The sequence below is a fragment of the Castor canadensis genome, chromosome 2 (assembly GCF_047511655.1).
Source record: "Castor canadensis chromosome 2, mCasCan1.hap1v2, whole genome shotgun sequence".
In the NCBI taxonomy this organism is placed as follows: domain Eukaryota; kingdom Metazoa; phylum Chordata; class Mammalia; order Rodentia; family Castoridae; genus Castor; species Castor canadensis.
Window position 1 is genome coordinate 125926493 of NC_133387.1, and position 15453 is coordinate 125941945.

The following is a 15453-nucleotide window of genomic DNA, read 5'->3' on the forward strand; positions in this document are numbered from 1 at the left end:
GTGGCTGAGATCTGAGACCAGTAGAAAACCCACAAGCCTGTGCTAATGGGGTGAGATAAAGGCATTCATCCAAAGGTTTCCTATGCTAACCTAGAGCACATGAGAGGCTTCATGTTTTCAGGTCCCTCAGAACTGGTTCTCGCAAATTTCATAAACTGCTCAGCCGAACTCCAGGGCTCTTCTAAAACTCTGTAGGAGTAGGTCGTTTGAAAGTACACATTCACTGTGATGAACAATGGGGGTTTCTCATCAATCACTTAAAATAGAAAAAACCCAAGTGTGGGCTGGTGTGGGTGGTGAGGCAAGCAGAATTCTAGAGGGCTCTTAGGACCCTGGTTTTGTTCCTGTGATTATGTTGTGTGGCAAAAGAGATTCTGTAGATGTAAACAAAGCCATTAACCAGGTGAATTTAAGATAGACTGCATATCAGCCATGAAGAAGAACGAAATGTTATCATTTGCTGGTAAATGGATGGAAATTGGAGAACATCATTCTGAGTGAGGTTAGCCTGGCCCAAAAGACCAAAAATCGTATGTTCTCCCTCATGTGTGGACATTAGATCAAGGGCAAACACAAGGAGATTGGACTTTGAGCACATGATAAAAGCAAGAGCACACAAGGGAGGAGTGAGGATAGGTAAGACACCTAAAAAACTAGATAGCATTTGTTGCCCTCAATGCAGAGAAACTAAAGCAGAAACTTTAAAGCAACTGAGGCCAATAGGAGAAGGGGACTAGAACTAGAGAAAAGGTTAGATCAAGAAGAATTAACCTGGAAGGTAACACCCACGCACAGGAAATCAATGTGAGTCAATGCCCTGTATAGCTATCCTTATCTCAACCAGCAAAAACCCTTGTTCCTTCCTATTATTGCTTATACTCTCTCTTCAACAAAATTAGAGAAACTCAATACCCAGAGTTTCTGCTGGGTATTGAGAGGGTGGGGGAGAAAGGGAGGGGGTGGGGGAAGAGGGGAGAAATGACCCAAACATTGTATGCACATATGAATAAAAAAAATAAAATAAAATATTTAGAGAGAAAAAAAAAGATAGGCTGCATATATACATATGAAGATAGCCTAAGGAAATCCACCAAGCACTGTTTGAAAGAGGGGGAAAGAGAGGGAAGGGAAATGGGAATCTAATGGAGGGGGTGAACTTGCCCAAGGTACCCTGTACACATGTATAGGATTATCACAAGGAAATTCCCTTGTATTATTAACATGTGATTAAAAACAAGATAGACATTGATTTCAACTGATTGCAAGAGGGTATTTTTCTCTTGCTAAAGGCAGAAGGGAAAGTCAGGGTGACCTGAAGCACAAACTGGATGAAGTGGATGTGCCCTTGTTGGCTCTGAAGATGGAGGGAGCCATGTGAAAAGGAATGTGGACACCCTCTGGGAATAGAAAGTGGCCCCAGCTCACATTCAGAACAATAGACTTACAACTCAAAGAACTGTGTTCTGCCAGCAACTTGATAAGCTCACAACTGGGTTCTTTCCAGAACCACAAGAGAAGAGGCTGGCTCAGCCCAGAAGAAACCTTTAATTTTGGCCTGAGAGAACCTGAAAACCCAGTTGAGCCTACAGAACTGTGAACTAATGAATAGAGATATTTTAAGGTGCTAGTTTTGTGGCAACAGGTTAGGCATCAATAAACAGTAGGTGAATTCTCAGCCAAGTCAGTCAGTCTGACAACAAATACTGAGCACTCGTTAGATGCCAGGCACTGTTCTTGACCACTGAATACATACAATGGCCTCTGCCCTTGGAGGGCATCCCACTGTACGAGGGGCTTCTATTCCAACTCAGTGAGCAGGGCGCCTGGACTCAGCGGCCACGACATGCACAGACTTGTTCTCTTTGTAGATGAGGTTCCTTTCATTATTGGCAGATCTGTTTTGTCCTTATAATAACAGACACTCTGTTTCTAATCATGTATGAAGGTCAGGACATGGGAACCAGCCAGAACTGAAAGCGAAAGTCTCTCATAAATCTAACTTTCACAGCTGGCTCTGCCCTTGGAGTGTGTGGCAGCTCAGCATTGCTTATCAGGATCTCTTGAATGTGTGTTTGAATTCATTCCTCTACTGATTGCATTAAGTGGGACAGAGAAAGCTTTGCAAATTACACAGCACATTATTTAATGGGAGGTCTAGAAACACTGTTTGAGAAATCCGTCTCTCATTATGTTGGTCACTGGTCCTTTCTGAATTGAATGCTGGTGTATAAATATTGCTGGTCTGGTCCTCTTGAGATAATTGAAAATGGCAATGACTACAGCTACAGAATAACAATGATCCACTGCCAGGGACCAGACGCATGGAGGCACAACACATTCTTGTGGGAGTGAGAAGGGGCTGGCCAGGCACGAGCCCCTCAAGGGATCCGAGGCAGTCCTCACAGTTAACCCTACCCCAGCAGCACTCCTCAGGGCAGGGGGCAGCACTGGGAGCCCTGAGCAGCGTGAATGAAGAGGGGCTATAGGCATCGATCGCTCCAGGGCCAGGAGCTAGCACCCAGCTCGGAGGACGGCCTTCCAGCCTAATGTTGCCCGGGAACTGCTGTGAAGGACATGATGAAGCTGCCACAGCGCCTCCTCTTGGCTGAGCATTTTCTCAACATCATAAGCTCTTCCCTGAGGCAGGCAAGTCACTACTGAAAACACTACATTTTTATTTTGTTTTGAATTCATTAATGTTTGCTGATCTCCAAAGCTCAACTGGCCTTAAAAGTTATTAGCTGCTCTAGAGTTCTCTGCAGCTCAGGGAAGAGCTTCCTCTGAACTCATTTCAAAAGTTAATGGGAAGAAGCTGATGGATTTTGAAGGATGGCAACGACGTACGTAGAACCTTTTCTCCATGAAGCTGGCTTTCCTCCATGAAGCTGGCTTCACAGATGCCTTTTTTCTGGAAATGGCCAGCTGAGCTGTAGTTGTTGGATCCTCTTTTTTCCCACAGGAGAGGTGGGTGCAGAGTATGTCGCACTCCAAGGAGAGGCTGGAGGGACAAGGTAGTTGTCTCCCCTGCCTGTGGCCACTCCAGCCCCAACAAGGATTAGGACCTCCACCTGTTCTTGGTGTACGAACCTTTCAGATTTGGGGCAGTTCTCTGACTGCTTCTCTCCAGTTCCTTCAGCTAGCTGCTGAAGGTTTTTCAGCTCCAAGGCTAATCCTGGGGCTGACTGAAGAATCAGGGCTTTTATCCATTATATACTGGCAGGATAAGCTTTTATCTTTATGGTGAGCTAAGCTGGTAACCTTGGAAGACTGTTGGCTTTCTTAATCAATGCATGCCACTCTTCTGTTGAGAAACCTTCAATAGTTCCCCATTTTTACCTCTATGTCTTTACCTCTCCACTAATCATAAAAGCCCCATACTATTCTGCCCTGTCTCTAGAATGACTCTTGGGCTATTCGTCCAACCTAGAACACTGTTCTCTGTCCCTCAAAATCAAGATTCTCCTTAATGAATATTTTCCTGATGGCTCTTGATGTGAATAAGCTCTTCCTTGTCTTAGCTTACATAACACTCTCTGCCTACATATCCATTTGACTTTCTGTCCTACCCTTGAAGTGTCAAGAATATTTAACATAAAAATTAACTCCTCAACTTAGCATTTTCCACGGTAGGCTCTGTGGAATTCTAGTCTCACAGAATACTAATAATTGTTAAGGTTAATGAAATATTTTTCTTGGTCAAATAATTTGAGAAATGCTTGGTCAGATAGGTTTCTTTCTGAACCCTTTCTCAGAGTTTTTAATGCACTTAACCTTCATTGCCAAACTTTAAGAGGAGGGTATGATATATGGCATTTCCACAAGCTCACCTGGCCATCGAGGATGAAAAAAATCAGATTTTTGTGGCTAATGACAGGTAGTCTGCAGGTGTGTAACTGAAGGTTTCCCTGAGTAGTTCTGTAGAAGTTCACAGTCCATGAAATAGGAAAACAAAATGTACACAAATACCATTTAAGGAACCCTGTAAGGTTTTCATAGGGGACATGAATAACCTTTTTGCAAAGGGAACACATGGCAAATTTATAAGTTTCTATAGGTTTGAATTTTAAGTACAGAAGTTTTTTAAAGTGAAAAATATTCCTGTTTACCTTTTAAATCTTGTGTCTTGTACAGTTCAGGTAAAGAAATTTTTGTAGAATAAATGGATAATTTTTTGGAGCTCTTTAGTAAGGAAGAGCCTTTCCTTCCTCTAGAAAGACAACCAGCATATCTGATCAAAGGTTACTTTGTTCTTGTTCAATTGTGGCTGAAAATGACTTATGGACCACATGGGCTCATCAACTGGACATGCTGTGTGGGGGGCTGAATATGGGAAAGAATGAGGCACACAGCCAAAGACTCACAGCCTGGGATCCTACTGCCTCAGCCTCAGCTGTTGCTCCTACCTGGTAGCAGGTGCCGAGCTCCTTTCCATTAGCGGAGAAGGACAGCAAGCCCATCGCCAGATCCACGAGGCACCCAATTTCCAGATCCACGTTGCTCCGACTTGACCTTTGAGAACCAGCCACGATGTCCCCTCCCCAAACCATGTAACAGTTGCTGCGTTTCACACTGGGTGCCAGAAAGAGGAGGAGAAGGCAGTGAGTTGGTTCTGGTGGTTTGTGAGCAGGACTCAGGAGTAAAATGCTCCAGGACTACAAAGCCTTATAGTGAGCTCCAAATACTTTTTCTTAAATGAGTTCATTCAGTCTCAACTTATTCAGGCATGAGCCACTCCGCTAGGGACGTGGTCCACTCCTTGCAAAGACCGCAATGTTCAGATAACTGTTTTCTAACTCAAGCAGATGACGAGGATGGTAGTATCACACATAGAGGTGGGGAGTTAGGGCAACCATCTCAGGCAAACTTATACAAGAATTTGGCGTGGGAGGCAGAAACAATAAGTGGGTTGAGTCCCAGTCAGGTATCTAGGGCAAGGGGCTGCAGAACACTTGGAAACCCAGGCACACATTCCTTAAGATGGAAATCTGGGCCCAGGAAGACTCTCAACACAAGTCAAGTTTGTCTCTAATGGCCTCTCACCTCCTTGATCTATACCACCCTGTGCTCTCAGCTCCCTGAAGGTCTGCTTCTGGTATCACTGACTAGCCACCAACTTGGTTCCTTTCTCATTAGCTGTCTGCCAACTCCAAGAATGTAAAACCTGAAAACTAAGACCACCAAAAAGCCATTAAGCTTCAAAGCCTGATCGAACCAAGGCCCCTGAACAAGCTCTACCAGTGGACTACCCCATCCCTGATTCTTTATTTTCAGGATTTCATACCATAAGTGATCTTTGAAGAATAAATGCAACGACCATTTCCAAAGGGCTCCCCCCCTATGGTGGGGTTTGGCAAGAGGCAGCCAATTGTGTCTCCTCCTATGCTCATCGTGGGGCACACCTGGTCCCTTGAAGTGACAAGATGAGACTGCTCAGGGTGGAGGAGAGAATGACTCTACACTTGATACTAGGGCTGCCCCTTCAAACATGCTAAGGTCAATCTGATGTAACTGGGGTGGTTTCCTGTGGCACCCTCAGCTGTGTGGAGGGCCAGACAGCGCATTCAGCACTGTGTGGTGGACAGATCCCAAACCATCACACAGTTTGAAGGCTGCCTCAGCAATGTGAACTGTGTTCTCATTTGGAAAGTCCAGGTTGGGATTCTCCAAGGTGCCTCTGGCTCTAAAAGGAAGGGAGGAGCCCGAGGGCCACCCTGCCTGTTGGGGGCTCCCTTACCTTTCGTGGACTCGGCCTCTTTCATCTCCAAGAGTGACAGTCACTGTGCAGTTTTTATTCAGGTCAAACTTATCACTATACAAGTGATAGTCTGGAGTAACCCATCCAACCCAGACGCAGGAGGGGTCCTGCCCAGCAAAGATGCGGATGGCATAGTAGCACTGCTGTGGAGGGACAGAGGGGCATGAGTGACTTTGGCTGGTGGAGGACCGCTCGAGAGGCAGAAGCAGTGCAGCAGCCCACCTGGCCCTCTTATGGAGAAGTGCACTATTGAAGAGCAGTGCAGCACTCTGGACTTGGAAGATGGTTTAATAGGGACCCTGATTCCTGATCCCCCTGCTGCTTTGCTTCAGCACCTGGAGCAGGAAACACCTAATCTGCCCACTGCCCAGAAGAGCCTGGTACTGCCACTGTGGCAGCTGCCCAGGATGGTTAGCAGAGGCCCCCAGCCCTCCTGGGCACCAGGGGAGAGGGGCACTGTCTCTGCCCTCAGAGAGGGCAATCAAGGGTCAGAGGACTCCCATTACTTTCTATCTATAGGGAGGATCAATGTTTTTGTTTTAGGAAAGTCTTGAAAAAGAGGCTGCGAAAGCAGCCCATTCCTTAGCCAAACCTGCTTTGTGTGACCATCCTGCCTGCCACAGGCAGTGTCGAGAAGGATGGCAGTTCTTGGCGAGGAACATTCATTCTGTGAGGCATGTAACCATGGTACACTAATAGCTGCAGCACCGAGGAAGGGGACTACCTCATCATTGTCTTTATGATACTGACAGGATTTATTCTTAACGAAGTAACTCTCATTTGCAGTTTGTCAATTTTTTTACCTTGGGAGGGTCAGCCAAGCAAACGTAGGCTTGAATTTTGGATGCCAGTCATCCATCATGTGACCTTGGACATGTTTTTGTCCTCCTGTGCATACTATTCTGCGCAATGTCACGATCTCATGGGGTGCCGATTAAGTTAACTATAAATGGAGATTCAATGGGAGGAGGATGCAATGCATGGAGCACACTGTCTGCACATAGCAGGGGTGCAATTGCAGCAAGAATCTTATTCTTCATAATATTTAGCCTAGGGATACAAGACTTGAGGACAGCTTTGTAGAGGGGGTGACATGCATTTTTTTTCTATAGATACCGGGTGCTAAAGAATTACAGAAAGGAAGAAATTAGAAGTCATTGTTTTCTGACTACTGTCTAGCTATGAAAACAGGGTCCAAAGCACGTTCCGGCATCCAGTCTGGCTTCTTGCTTCTCTCCTGCATTGACTGCCTTCAAGAATGCTCCTGCTACTGAGCAGAGACATGGGAGAGTGGACTAGTGGTTGACACAAAACAGCAAACAAAAGGCTTTAATTGCAACCCTTCCAACTGGTGTCCCTTTCAATCAGAAAGGCAATGTTTGGTCCCTGGTGGCAAACAGGCAGCAAGTCCACAGTGGTGCCCAATTAGGAGCTCCAGGTAGGGTTGCTTTGCACTGTAGTAGCTATCTTTTCTCTCCTTTGAGAAATGCCACAGATGTGTTCTGGAAGCATCAGGATGGATATTAAAAGACTGAGTAATTGGCAATTAAAGAAGATCTCTGGACAAATCTTTGCTGTGAGGGGTATATACAATGCACAGCAACAGTCAAATAATTAAAACCATAATTGGGCACATTTACTTACTGTTGTTGTATGAGAGAGAATTTCTTGCATCTGTTTCCTGGGGGCAGGGGGGAAGAAAATCCTAGTTATTCGGTTGTATAGAGAATCCCATGGTTCTGACAGGCAATTGATCTACCTTTAATGATCAAGGTAAGTTTAGGAAGCTGGCTGTTTTCTATACACAAGTGGTTTCGATTGGTCTTGGGAGTTGTTCATTTGTAAGTTGCCTCCACAGGCAGAGCTGTGATTTCCAACTTTGTCCCTCCATGCAGACAGAAAGTTAAGCTTGAGGGACCTAGAGAGGTTGTGGTAACATAGGCAGAGACACCTTAAATGGGTTATCCTGTTCCCTCAAGTGCTGTTTAAAGGCTTGGTAGATAGTGAAATACTATGGGAGATCTGAACAAGACAGCTCCAGACAGCAGACACACATCAATGATTAAAAACAGATTTCAAAGAAAAGAAAGACACCAGGGAATTTTCCTTATCAGGAAGGAAGTCAGATTACTCAAGAGGCACACAGCTATGAGGTTGGATAATCACATAGGTATTCAAGTAAGGCAGTATTTACTTTCAGAAAGTTTTAATTTTATACAGAAGCAGTCCCTTCACTCCAAAACCACAGGAATTGTGAACATCAAGGAGACTTGAGATCAGAGAGCTCAAGAAGAGCAGAAACTTCTGCACTAGCTGTGACTGTTTGGTCTGATCAACCCTTAATTCTGCAGAGCACCAACACACACACCCACTTTTGTACATGCACCTGTACACACGTATCCTTGTTTCTTTACTCGAAGCAGAGAGAACCCCACATGCTAAGTTCTTGTGCAGAGGTAGAGTAAAAACTGAACAGAAAGCCGGTTCAGAGCAGACACAGTGAGCAAGTTTGAGAGCCAGACACCTCCCCCTCACCTTTTCTGGAAAGCGTCACTGTCCAGACAGGGGCTGTGGCTGAAGGAGGAGTGGCACTCCACAGGCATGCTCAGGCGGCAGTAGATCATGTTGGCATCGCTGTGCTGAGTGCCAAATGTCTTGTGTGTCACCTTGAGGCATGGAGGGCTGTCCATGGTGCCATCGATCCTCACAACCTGGGAACACCACCGAGTCCTTACCCTGATGTGTGGGAGGAGCCGACCTTGGCTTTGCCCCTCCTTCTCTTACTGACATAACAACACATAACAACACATTCTGCAGCCTAGAAACTTTGTCACTGGTGATAACTGAACTACAATTCTCATAGTTTCCTATCCAGTAGAACAGATCTACTCCTGGCTAGGGAAATGAGAGATATAGAAGATCCCATAGGGTTGTCTGTAAGGCCAAGGTAGAGAATAAATAACAGAGGGGGACATGGGCTTGGGGTGATATGGGGTAATGTCTCCAAAGGCTGTCCTTTCAGGCTATGGGGCATGTGGCAAAAACCTTTCCAAAGACTTCCCTTGTCAGTGGAATGAGAACATCTAAGGGAAAGGCACCAGAAAGTCCAAGGCTCAGGAGGAGTCACCGAGCTCCCGTGGACAGCACAAGCATCTAAGTGGCCTGGCTCCCATCTCTTCCATGGTCCCACCCAGAGCCATGGCTTCTTCAGCCTGCTGTAAATCCTGGAGTGACTTACAGTACTATGGGAAGTGTGGGGAGCAGTGGAGGTAATCTGAGGCTCATGAATAGAACAACTTTCTTATGATCTGAGCCTCGCCCCTGTTCTCTAGACCACAGTTCTGGTCCTGGGTGCATGAGATCTCATGTATTTGTATGTGGTTCAAATGGTTTTCTATAGGGCGGGGGGGGGGGCGTTCTGGATTGAACCAGTTTGTCACGCAGGCTCATGGCTTCTCAACACTCAAGAGTCACCTTTCTAAAGTAATGGCCTGGGAGCAATCAGAGAAATAAAAATTGATGATTTAAGACTGTGATGGACACTGAGGTGTTAACAGCTGCTATGTGTTGAATTCAGCCTGGAGGGTGAGTTAAGGGGACTTAAGAGTCAGGTTGCAGCAAACCACAGAACTGGCCTCCATGAACATGACTGTGGAGCTGTTTGGCTTTGCATTTGCACCATTCTTCCCACACCCACCATGAAAGAAACATGGCAGGCATGGGCACAACAGAGGCAAGCAGATGTAGAACCAGAACCCAAACCTGGCTCCTCTCAGCAACCCCTAAGAGGTGGGGGTATCATAATCTGCTATCACATACCAGCTTAGAATCCTAGAAATAGCACTGCAGAAATTAAACAGGGCTCAACAGACACAGAGTTATGAGCGCATAAGAGCATGTGTTCAGGACATACATCTTGAGTTGATCTTTTGAAGATCAGCCAGGATCTTTAATCAATGTTGAACTCTTAGGAAAATAATGTTTAAAGTCTCTGGACACTGCATTAATATGACAATACCAGTCTAGGAATGTCTGGAAGAAATCTTGTGGCCTGCACTGAGGACTGAATGGCAAGGCTGGGTGTGCAAGATCATTGTCTCCTGTGAGATGCTACTGACCGTGGCTCTGAGGGTAGGTGACGTGCCTGGAAGGGGAGTCAGGGCATGGACCTAGGCAAGCAGCTGCCTGTCTACAGAAGAACTGGTGGGCGCTTAGGACCTTGGCCCACCTGCCCTGCCAGGGCCGCCTGCGGTGAGTAACATTATCTCTACGTGTGGATTGTGTCATGTTACCTCTGTGAGGGGACTGTGTAATGCTACCTCTGTGTGGGGACTGTGTCACGTTACCTCTAAGTGCAGACTGTGTCACGTTACCTCTAAATGCAGATTTGTCACGTTATCTCTAAGTGCAGACTGTGTCAAGTTACCTCTGTGTGGGGACTATGTCACGTTACCTCTATGTGCGGATGATCCTTTGGCACGTTGACAAATGTCGGGAGGTGCTTGCTGAACCACATGGCAATGTCTCGGTTCATGTTGACAGCAAAAGGCTCAAAGCCCTCCTGGAGGCCGCACATGGTGTAAAACTTGAAGGTACTGGCATCTGTCCCAAGATTCATGCGGCCAATCTGAGAAAGCCCTAAGCAGCAGATGGGCACAAAGCCTGTGGGATAGAGAATCCTGCTTCAGCCCACAGGCTGTGCCTGGGGACGCTGTCAGGAAGTTGGACCAGTAGGAAGGATGGGACACAACCTTTTGTCATTCTTCCTGGAGGGTAAGATCAACAAGGGAAGGTCACCTGGAGGTGACTATTGCTCATGGTATCTGGAGAGGAAAGTGAGTTTGGTTCAAAATGATTTGAGAGAAATAATTATCCAGTGACAATTATTCTTCCTGAACTTTTCTCTGCAGTACTGCAGCCTGAACCAAGGGTCTTGCATGCACTTGCTAGGCAGGTGCTCTACCATTCGAGCCACACCTTGAGCACATTTTTTTTTTTTGCTTTAGTTATTTTTCAGATAGGGTCTCACATTCCTGCCTGGGGCTGGCCTCAGACCCACAATCCTCCTACTTATGCCTCCCTGTAGTTGTAATGACAGGCGCATATCTCCATGCCTGGCTATTTGTTGAGTTGGGGGTCTAACTTTTTGCCTACTTGGCCTTGACCCATGACCTTCCTGATCTCCACTTCCTGCGTAGCTGGGATTACAGGCTTGAGCCACCTTGCCTGGCCTTAGATTATTCCAAAGAGGTAAATAAATATCAACTGGAAGAGTAAAACCCAAACAAGAAAAAGTGAAATAGTTTATCCTTATTTAAAATTGCTCCTAGCTCCCAGGAAAACTTAAATGCTACCAAAACCAAAACAGCATAATAAACCTAGGAGTGACTTGGTGAGCAGATTTTGACACAGAAACAAAGAAACCACTGGCAACCATGTGAGTTATGACTGACTAGTTGATTACTCCACGAACTTGCTATCTGTCTCATGTTCTATACCTTAAAAAGACACCATAAAAATGTATTTTACACAAGGACAACTTGGTGTTGGTTGTCAAACTCTCTGGGCTTCAGCACCCTCATCAGGTACAAGAGGCCCAGTGGTCCTCATGTTTGGAGACCAGGTTAGCTCTAGGATTCTGCAGCTTTACACCTCCCATCCTCCTGGACTTCTGTAGTCCTCACCTAAGTGGAAGTTGGAAGTTTTCAAGTGGGTGCCAGGGAAAACTCCCCTCTTCCTTCCTGTAGCTCCTGTTATCTCCTAAGCTCATTCCTTTATCCTGGTCATATTTAAAAACAGCATTCAGAACAGACCAAGGCAGAAGTTCAAATTGCCTAGCATTCTTGATTGTGGGTTATTTATAAATCATAATTGTGTACCAGCAAATCAGCATGGCAGGAAAAATGCTCCTTATCTTGGATTTGGGAGGCTGTGGGTGGCTAGAGGACAGCTAAGGCTGCAGAGGGAGCTTGGAGAGGAGGAGCAGCTTGGGGCCGCCAGGGGAAGCAGGGATCGGAGCTTCCCACAAAGAAAACTGGCACCACTCTGAAAATAGGTATGTTCCTGTCCTGGTACTTTTAAAGGTCAAGTTTGGGAGCATTTTGTTCATATACACCTTAACCATGGCATTTCTATGTAAATAATGTCACAGAAGTGAAAAGTAAGTCTCTCACAGGCTAGTTTGGTTGGCTTCCTTTTCCTTTTCTGCAGTGCTGGGGATTGAACCCATGACCTTGTACATGGTATACACTCTACCTTTTGAGCCACGCTCCTAGCCTTAGTTGGCTGGCCTTAGAAACTGTGAACTCATTTAGGATGCAGATGTGTTTAGTTTCATTTCCAAATAAGAGAGAACATTAGTGTAATCCTAGGAGAATGACAGTGATGTTTCCTCTCAGGTCCACCAAGCACTGAGATCACACCCACAGTCCCTCAGGATGGTAGACTGACTGGCCAACTGGACAATATGCTGTGCCCTGATACATGCCTGGCAGTTTTGTGCAAGGGACTGTGACAGATTAAACCATCTCTTTCTATAGATGGAGGCTTTTTATAAATAAGGAACCCCTGGAAATCTGAGTACAGTATAGAGACAGGGTTGTCAGCAAAGTCTCTTGAGCCTTCATTGGGATAGAGGTCTCTGTTTGGTGCTGTGACAAGGCATTGGGGAAGTAGGGGAACTGTTCCAGTCTCAAGGAGATTATAGAAGTGGGGATACAGGATGGAATATAAAAGAGGGAATATTTTTTGTTGCAAACCATCCCTACTCCAAAGGGAATATTTTGGTTATTCTATTAAGGGGGTAACTCACCCCAAACCCACTACTATAGTAGTGTTATCTTGGAGCTCGTATCACGAAACACCTGGCCTTGCTGTGAGCAGAGAACAGGGCACCTTAAGAAAGTCTTCTCCTCAGAGGAACAGAATAGAGGACCCAGATATGAAGCCACACAACTATAAGCAACTTATCTTTGACAAAGGAGCTAAAAATATACGATGGAGAAATAGCAGCCTCTTCAACAGAAACTGCTGGGAAAACTGGTTAGCAGTCTGCAAAAAACTGAAACTAGATCCATGTATGTCACCCTATACCAAGATTAACTCAAAATGGATCAAGGATCTTAATATCAGACCCCAAACTTTTAAGTTGATACAAGAAAGAGTAGGAAATACTCTGGAGTTAGTAGGTATAGGTAAGAACTTTCTCAATGAAACCCCAGCAGCACAGCAACTAAGAGATAGCATAGATAAATGGGACCTCATAAAACTAAAAAGCTTCTGTTCATCAAAAGAAATGGTCTCTAAACTGAAGAGAACACCCACAGAGTGGGAGAAAATATTTGCCAGCTATACATCAGACAAAGGACTGATAACCAGAATACATAGGGAACTTAAAAAACTAAATTCTTCCAAAACTAATGAACCAATAAAGAAATGGGCAAGTGAACTAAACAGACTTTCTCAAAAGAAGAAATTCAAATGGCCAGAAAACACATGAAAAAATGCTCACCATCTCTAGCAATAAAGGAAATGCAAATTAAAACCACGCTAAGATTCCACCTCACCCCTGTTAGAATAGCCATCATCAGCAACACCACCACCAACAGGTGTTGGCGAGGATGCGGGGAAAAAGGAACCCTCTTACACTGTTGGTGGGAATGTAGACTAGTACAATCACTCTGGAAAAAAATTTGGAGGCTACTTAAAAAGCTGGACATCGATCTACCATTTGATCCAGCAATACCACTCTTGGGGATATACCCAAAAGACTGTTACTCCAGAGGCACCTGCACATCCATGTTTATTGCGGCACTATTCACAATAGCCAAGTTATGGAAACAGCCAAGATGCCCCAGCACTGACGAATGGATTAAGAAAATGTGGTATCTATACACAATGGAATTTTATGCAGCCATGAAGAAGAACGAAATGTTATCATTCGCTGGTAAATGGATGGAATTGGAGAACATCATTCTGAGTGAGGTTAGCCTGGCCCAAAAGACCAAAAATCGTATGTTCTCCCTCATATGTGGACATTAGATCAAGGGCAAACACAACAAGGGGATTGGACTATGAGCACATGATAAAAGCGAGAGCACACAAGGAAGGGGTGAGGATAGGTAAGACACCTAAAAAACTAGCTAGCATTTGTTGCCCTTAACGCAGAGAAACTAAAGCAGATACCTTAAAGCAACTGAGGCCAATAGGAAAAGGGGAACAGGTACTAGAGAAAAGGTTAGATCAAAAAGAATTAACCTAGAAGGTAACACCCACACACAGGAAATCAATGTGAGTCAATGCCCTGTATAGCTATCCTTATCTCAACCAGCAAAAACCCTTGTTCCTTCCTATTATTGCTTATACTCTCTCTACAACAAAATTAGAGATAAGGGCAAAATAGTTTCTGCTGGGTATTGGGGGGGGGGAGAGGGAGGGGGCGGATTGGGTGGTAAGGGAGTGGGTGGGGGCAGGGGGGAGAAATGAACCAAGCCTTGTATGCACATATGAATAATAAAAGAAAAATGAAAAAAAAAAAAAAGAAAGTCTTCTCCTTTTTCCCCAAGCTGAAGGGTGGAGTAACAGCAGCAGGTATAAGAGTCTGACTGGGAGGCAGCAGCGAGGCTGTAGCCGTAGGGCATATGAATATCTTCCTAGTCACATACCCACTGAGGATGTAAGAGGAAATGGTAATATTTGCACAAAGCCATTTTTAAAGAAGGAACATGGGCTCCTCATCATTTCTAAGCATCAGCAAGATGGATAGCATTTACTGAGGGTAAAACTGAAGACTCCAGGAGTCAAGAGACTTGGCCAAGGTCATGATAAGGGCGAGTGACAAAATGGGAGGATATCCAACATGCTCCCAGTCAAAGACCAGCTACCAGTCAGTGTGCAGGAGAGGAACTGACTGTTAAGGGGACGAATGCCCCAGATTTAAACAGCAGCTGGGTCCCAGGGCAGAGGACTGAACTCCAGCCAAGTGCTGTCCCCACGGGCAGAAGCCCTCTTTGCAGGGGAGAGCCGAGCACCCCAAGAGGGAAGATGGGGACAGAAGTTACTGATGCCACAGCAGTGGGAGGCAGCATGTTGGGGACCTCCTGGGGGTAAGTGGGCACAGCTGTGGAGCTCAGAGAAGCAGCAGAAGAGATTGAAGCCAGGTAGAGTCCAAAAAGAGAAAACCCAGGAAGGCAGAGAGGAGAGACGAATGCTCATGAGCACACGTGCTCTCTGGGGAGGAAGATTCGCTAACAGGATTTAATCGCTCCCCACCTAGTCAACGGGTTGCAGATAATGACGTCTCCCTCTCTAAAATATAATTCTGCATGACAGAAAGGTAAGGGGCAACAATGATGTAATAAACCACATCAAATATTTATTGATTTATTTTTAAATGTCAGGTTTCCTGTTCTACAGATTTACCTCATTATTACACTTACTTTACAGATGAGGAAACAAATTCATGGAATCAGCCTGGTGCCCATCAACAGATGAGTGGATAAAGGAAATATGGTATTTATAACACAATGGAGTATTATTCAGTCATAAAGAAGGATGAAATTATGTCATTTGGAGAAGAATGGATAGAACTGGAGATATTCATGTTAAGTAAAAAAAGCCAGACTAAAAAAAACAAATAGTGCATGTTTTCCCTCATATGCAGAATCTAGATCTTAAAAAAGGACATGAACATAAAAGGG

At 45.2% G+C, this 15453-nt stretch overlaps 1 protein-coding gene across 11 annotated transcripts in view; it reads right to left on the bottom strand.

Annotated features, from left to right (window-relative positions):
* Ryr3 (ryanodine receptor 3) overlaps positions 1-15453 on the bottom strand; it is a 494693-nt gene that overhangs the window by 188061 nt on the left and 291179 nt on the right. For all 11 annotated transcript variants that reach the window (XM_074065580.1, XM_074065577.1, XM_074065585.1 and 8 more), the window contains 5 exons: positions 10209-10417; positions 8291-8466; positions 7400-7436; positions 5735-5898; positions 4404-4569 (listed from right to left, as the gene is read on the bottom strand). In XM_074065580.1, coding sequence (XP_073921681.1) covers positions 4404-4569; positions 5735-5898; positions 7400-7436; positions 8291-8466; positions 10209-10417 — 752 coding nt within the window. The remainder of the gene's footprint in view (positions 1-4403; positions 4570-5734; positions 5899-7399; positions 7437-8290; positions 8467-10208; positions 10418-15453) is intronic.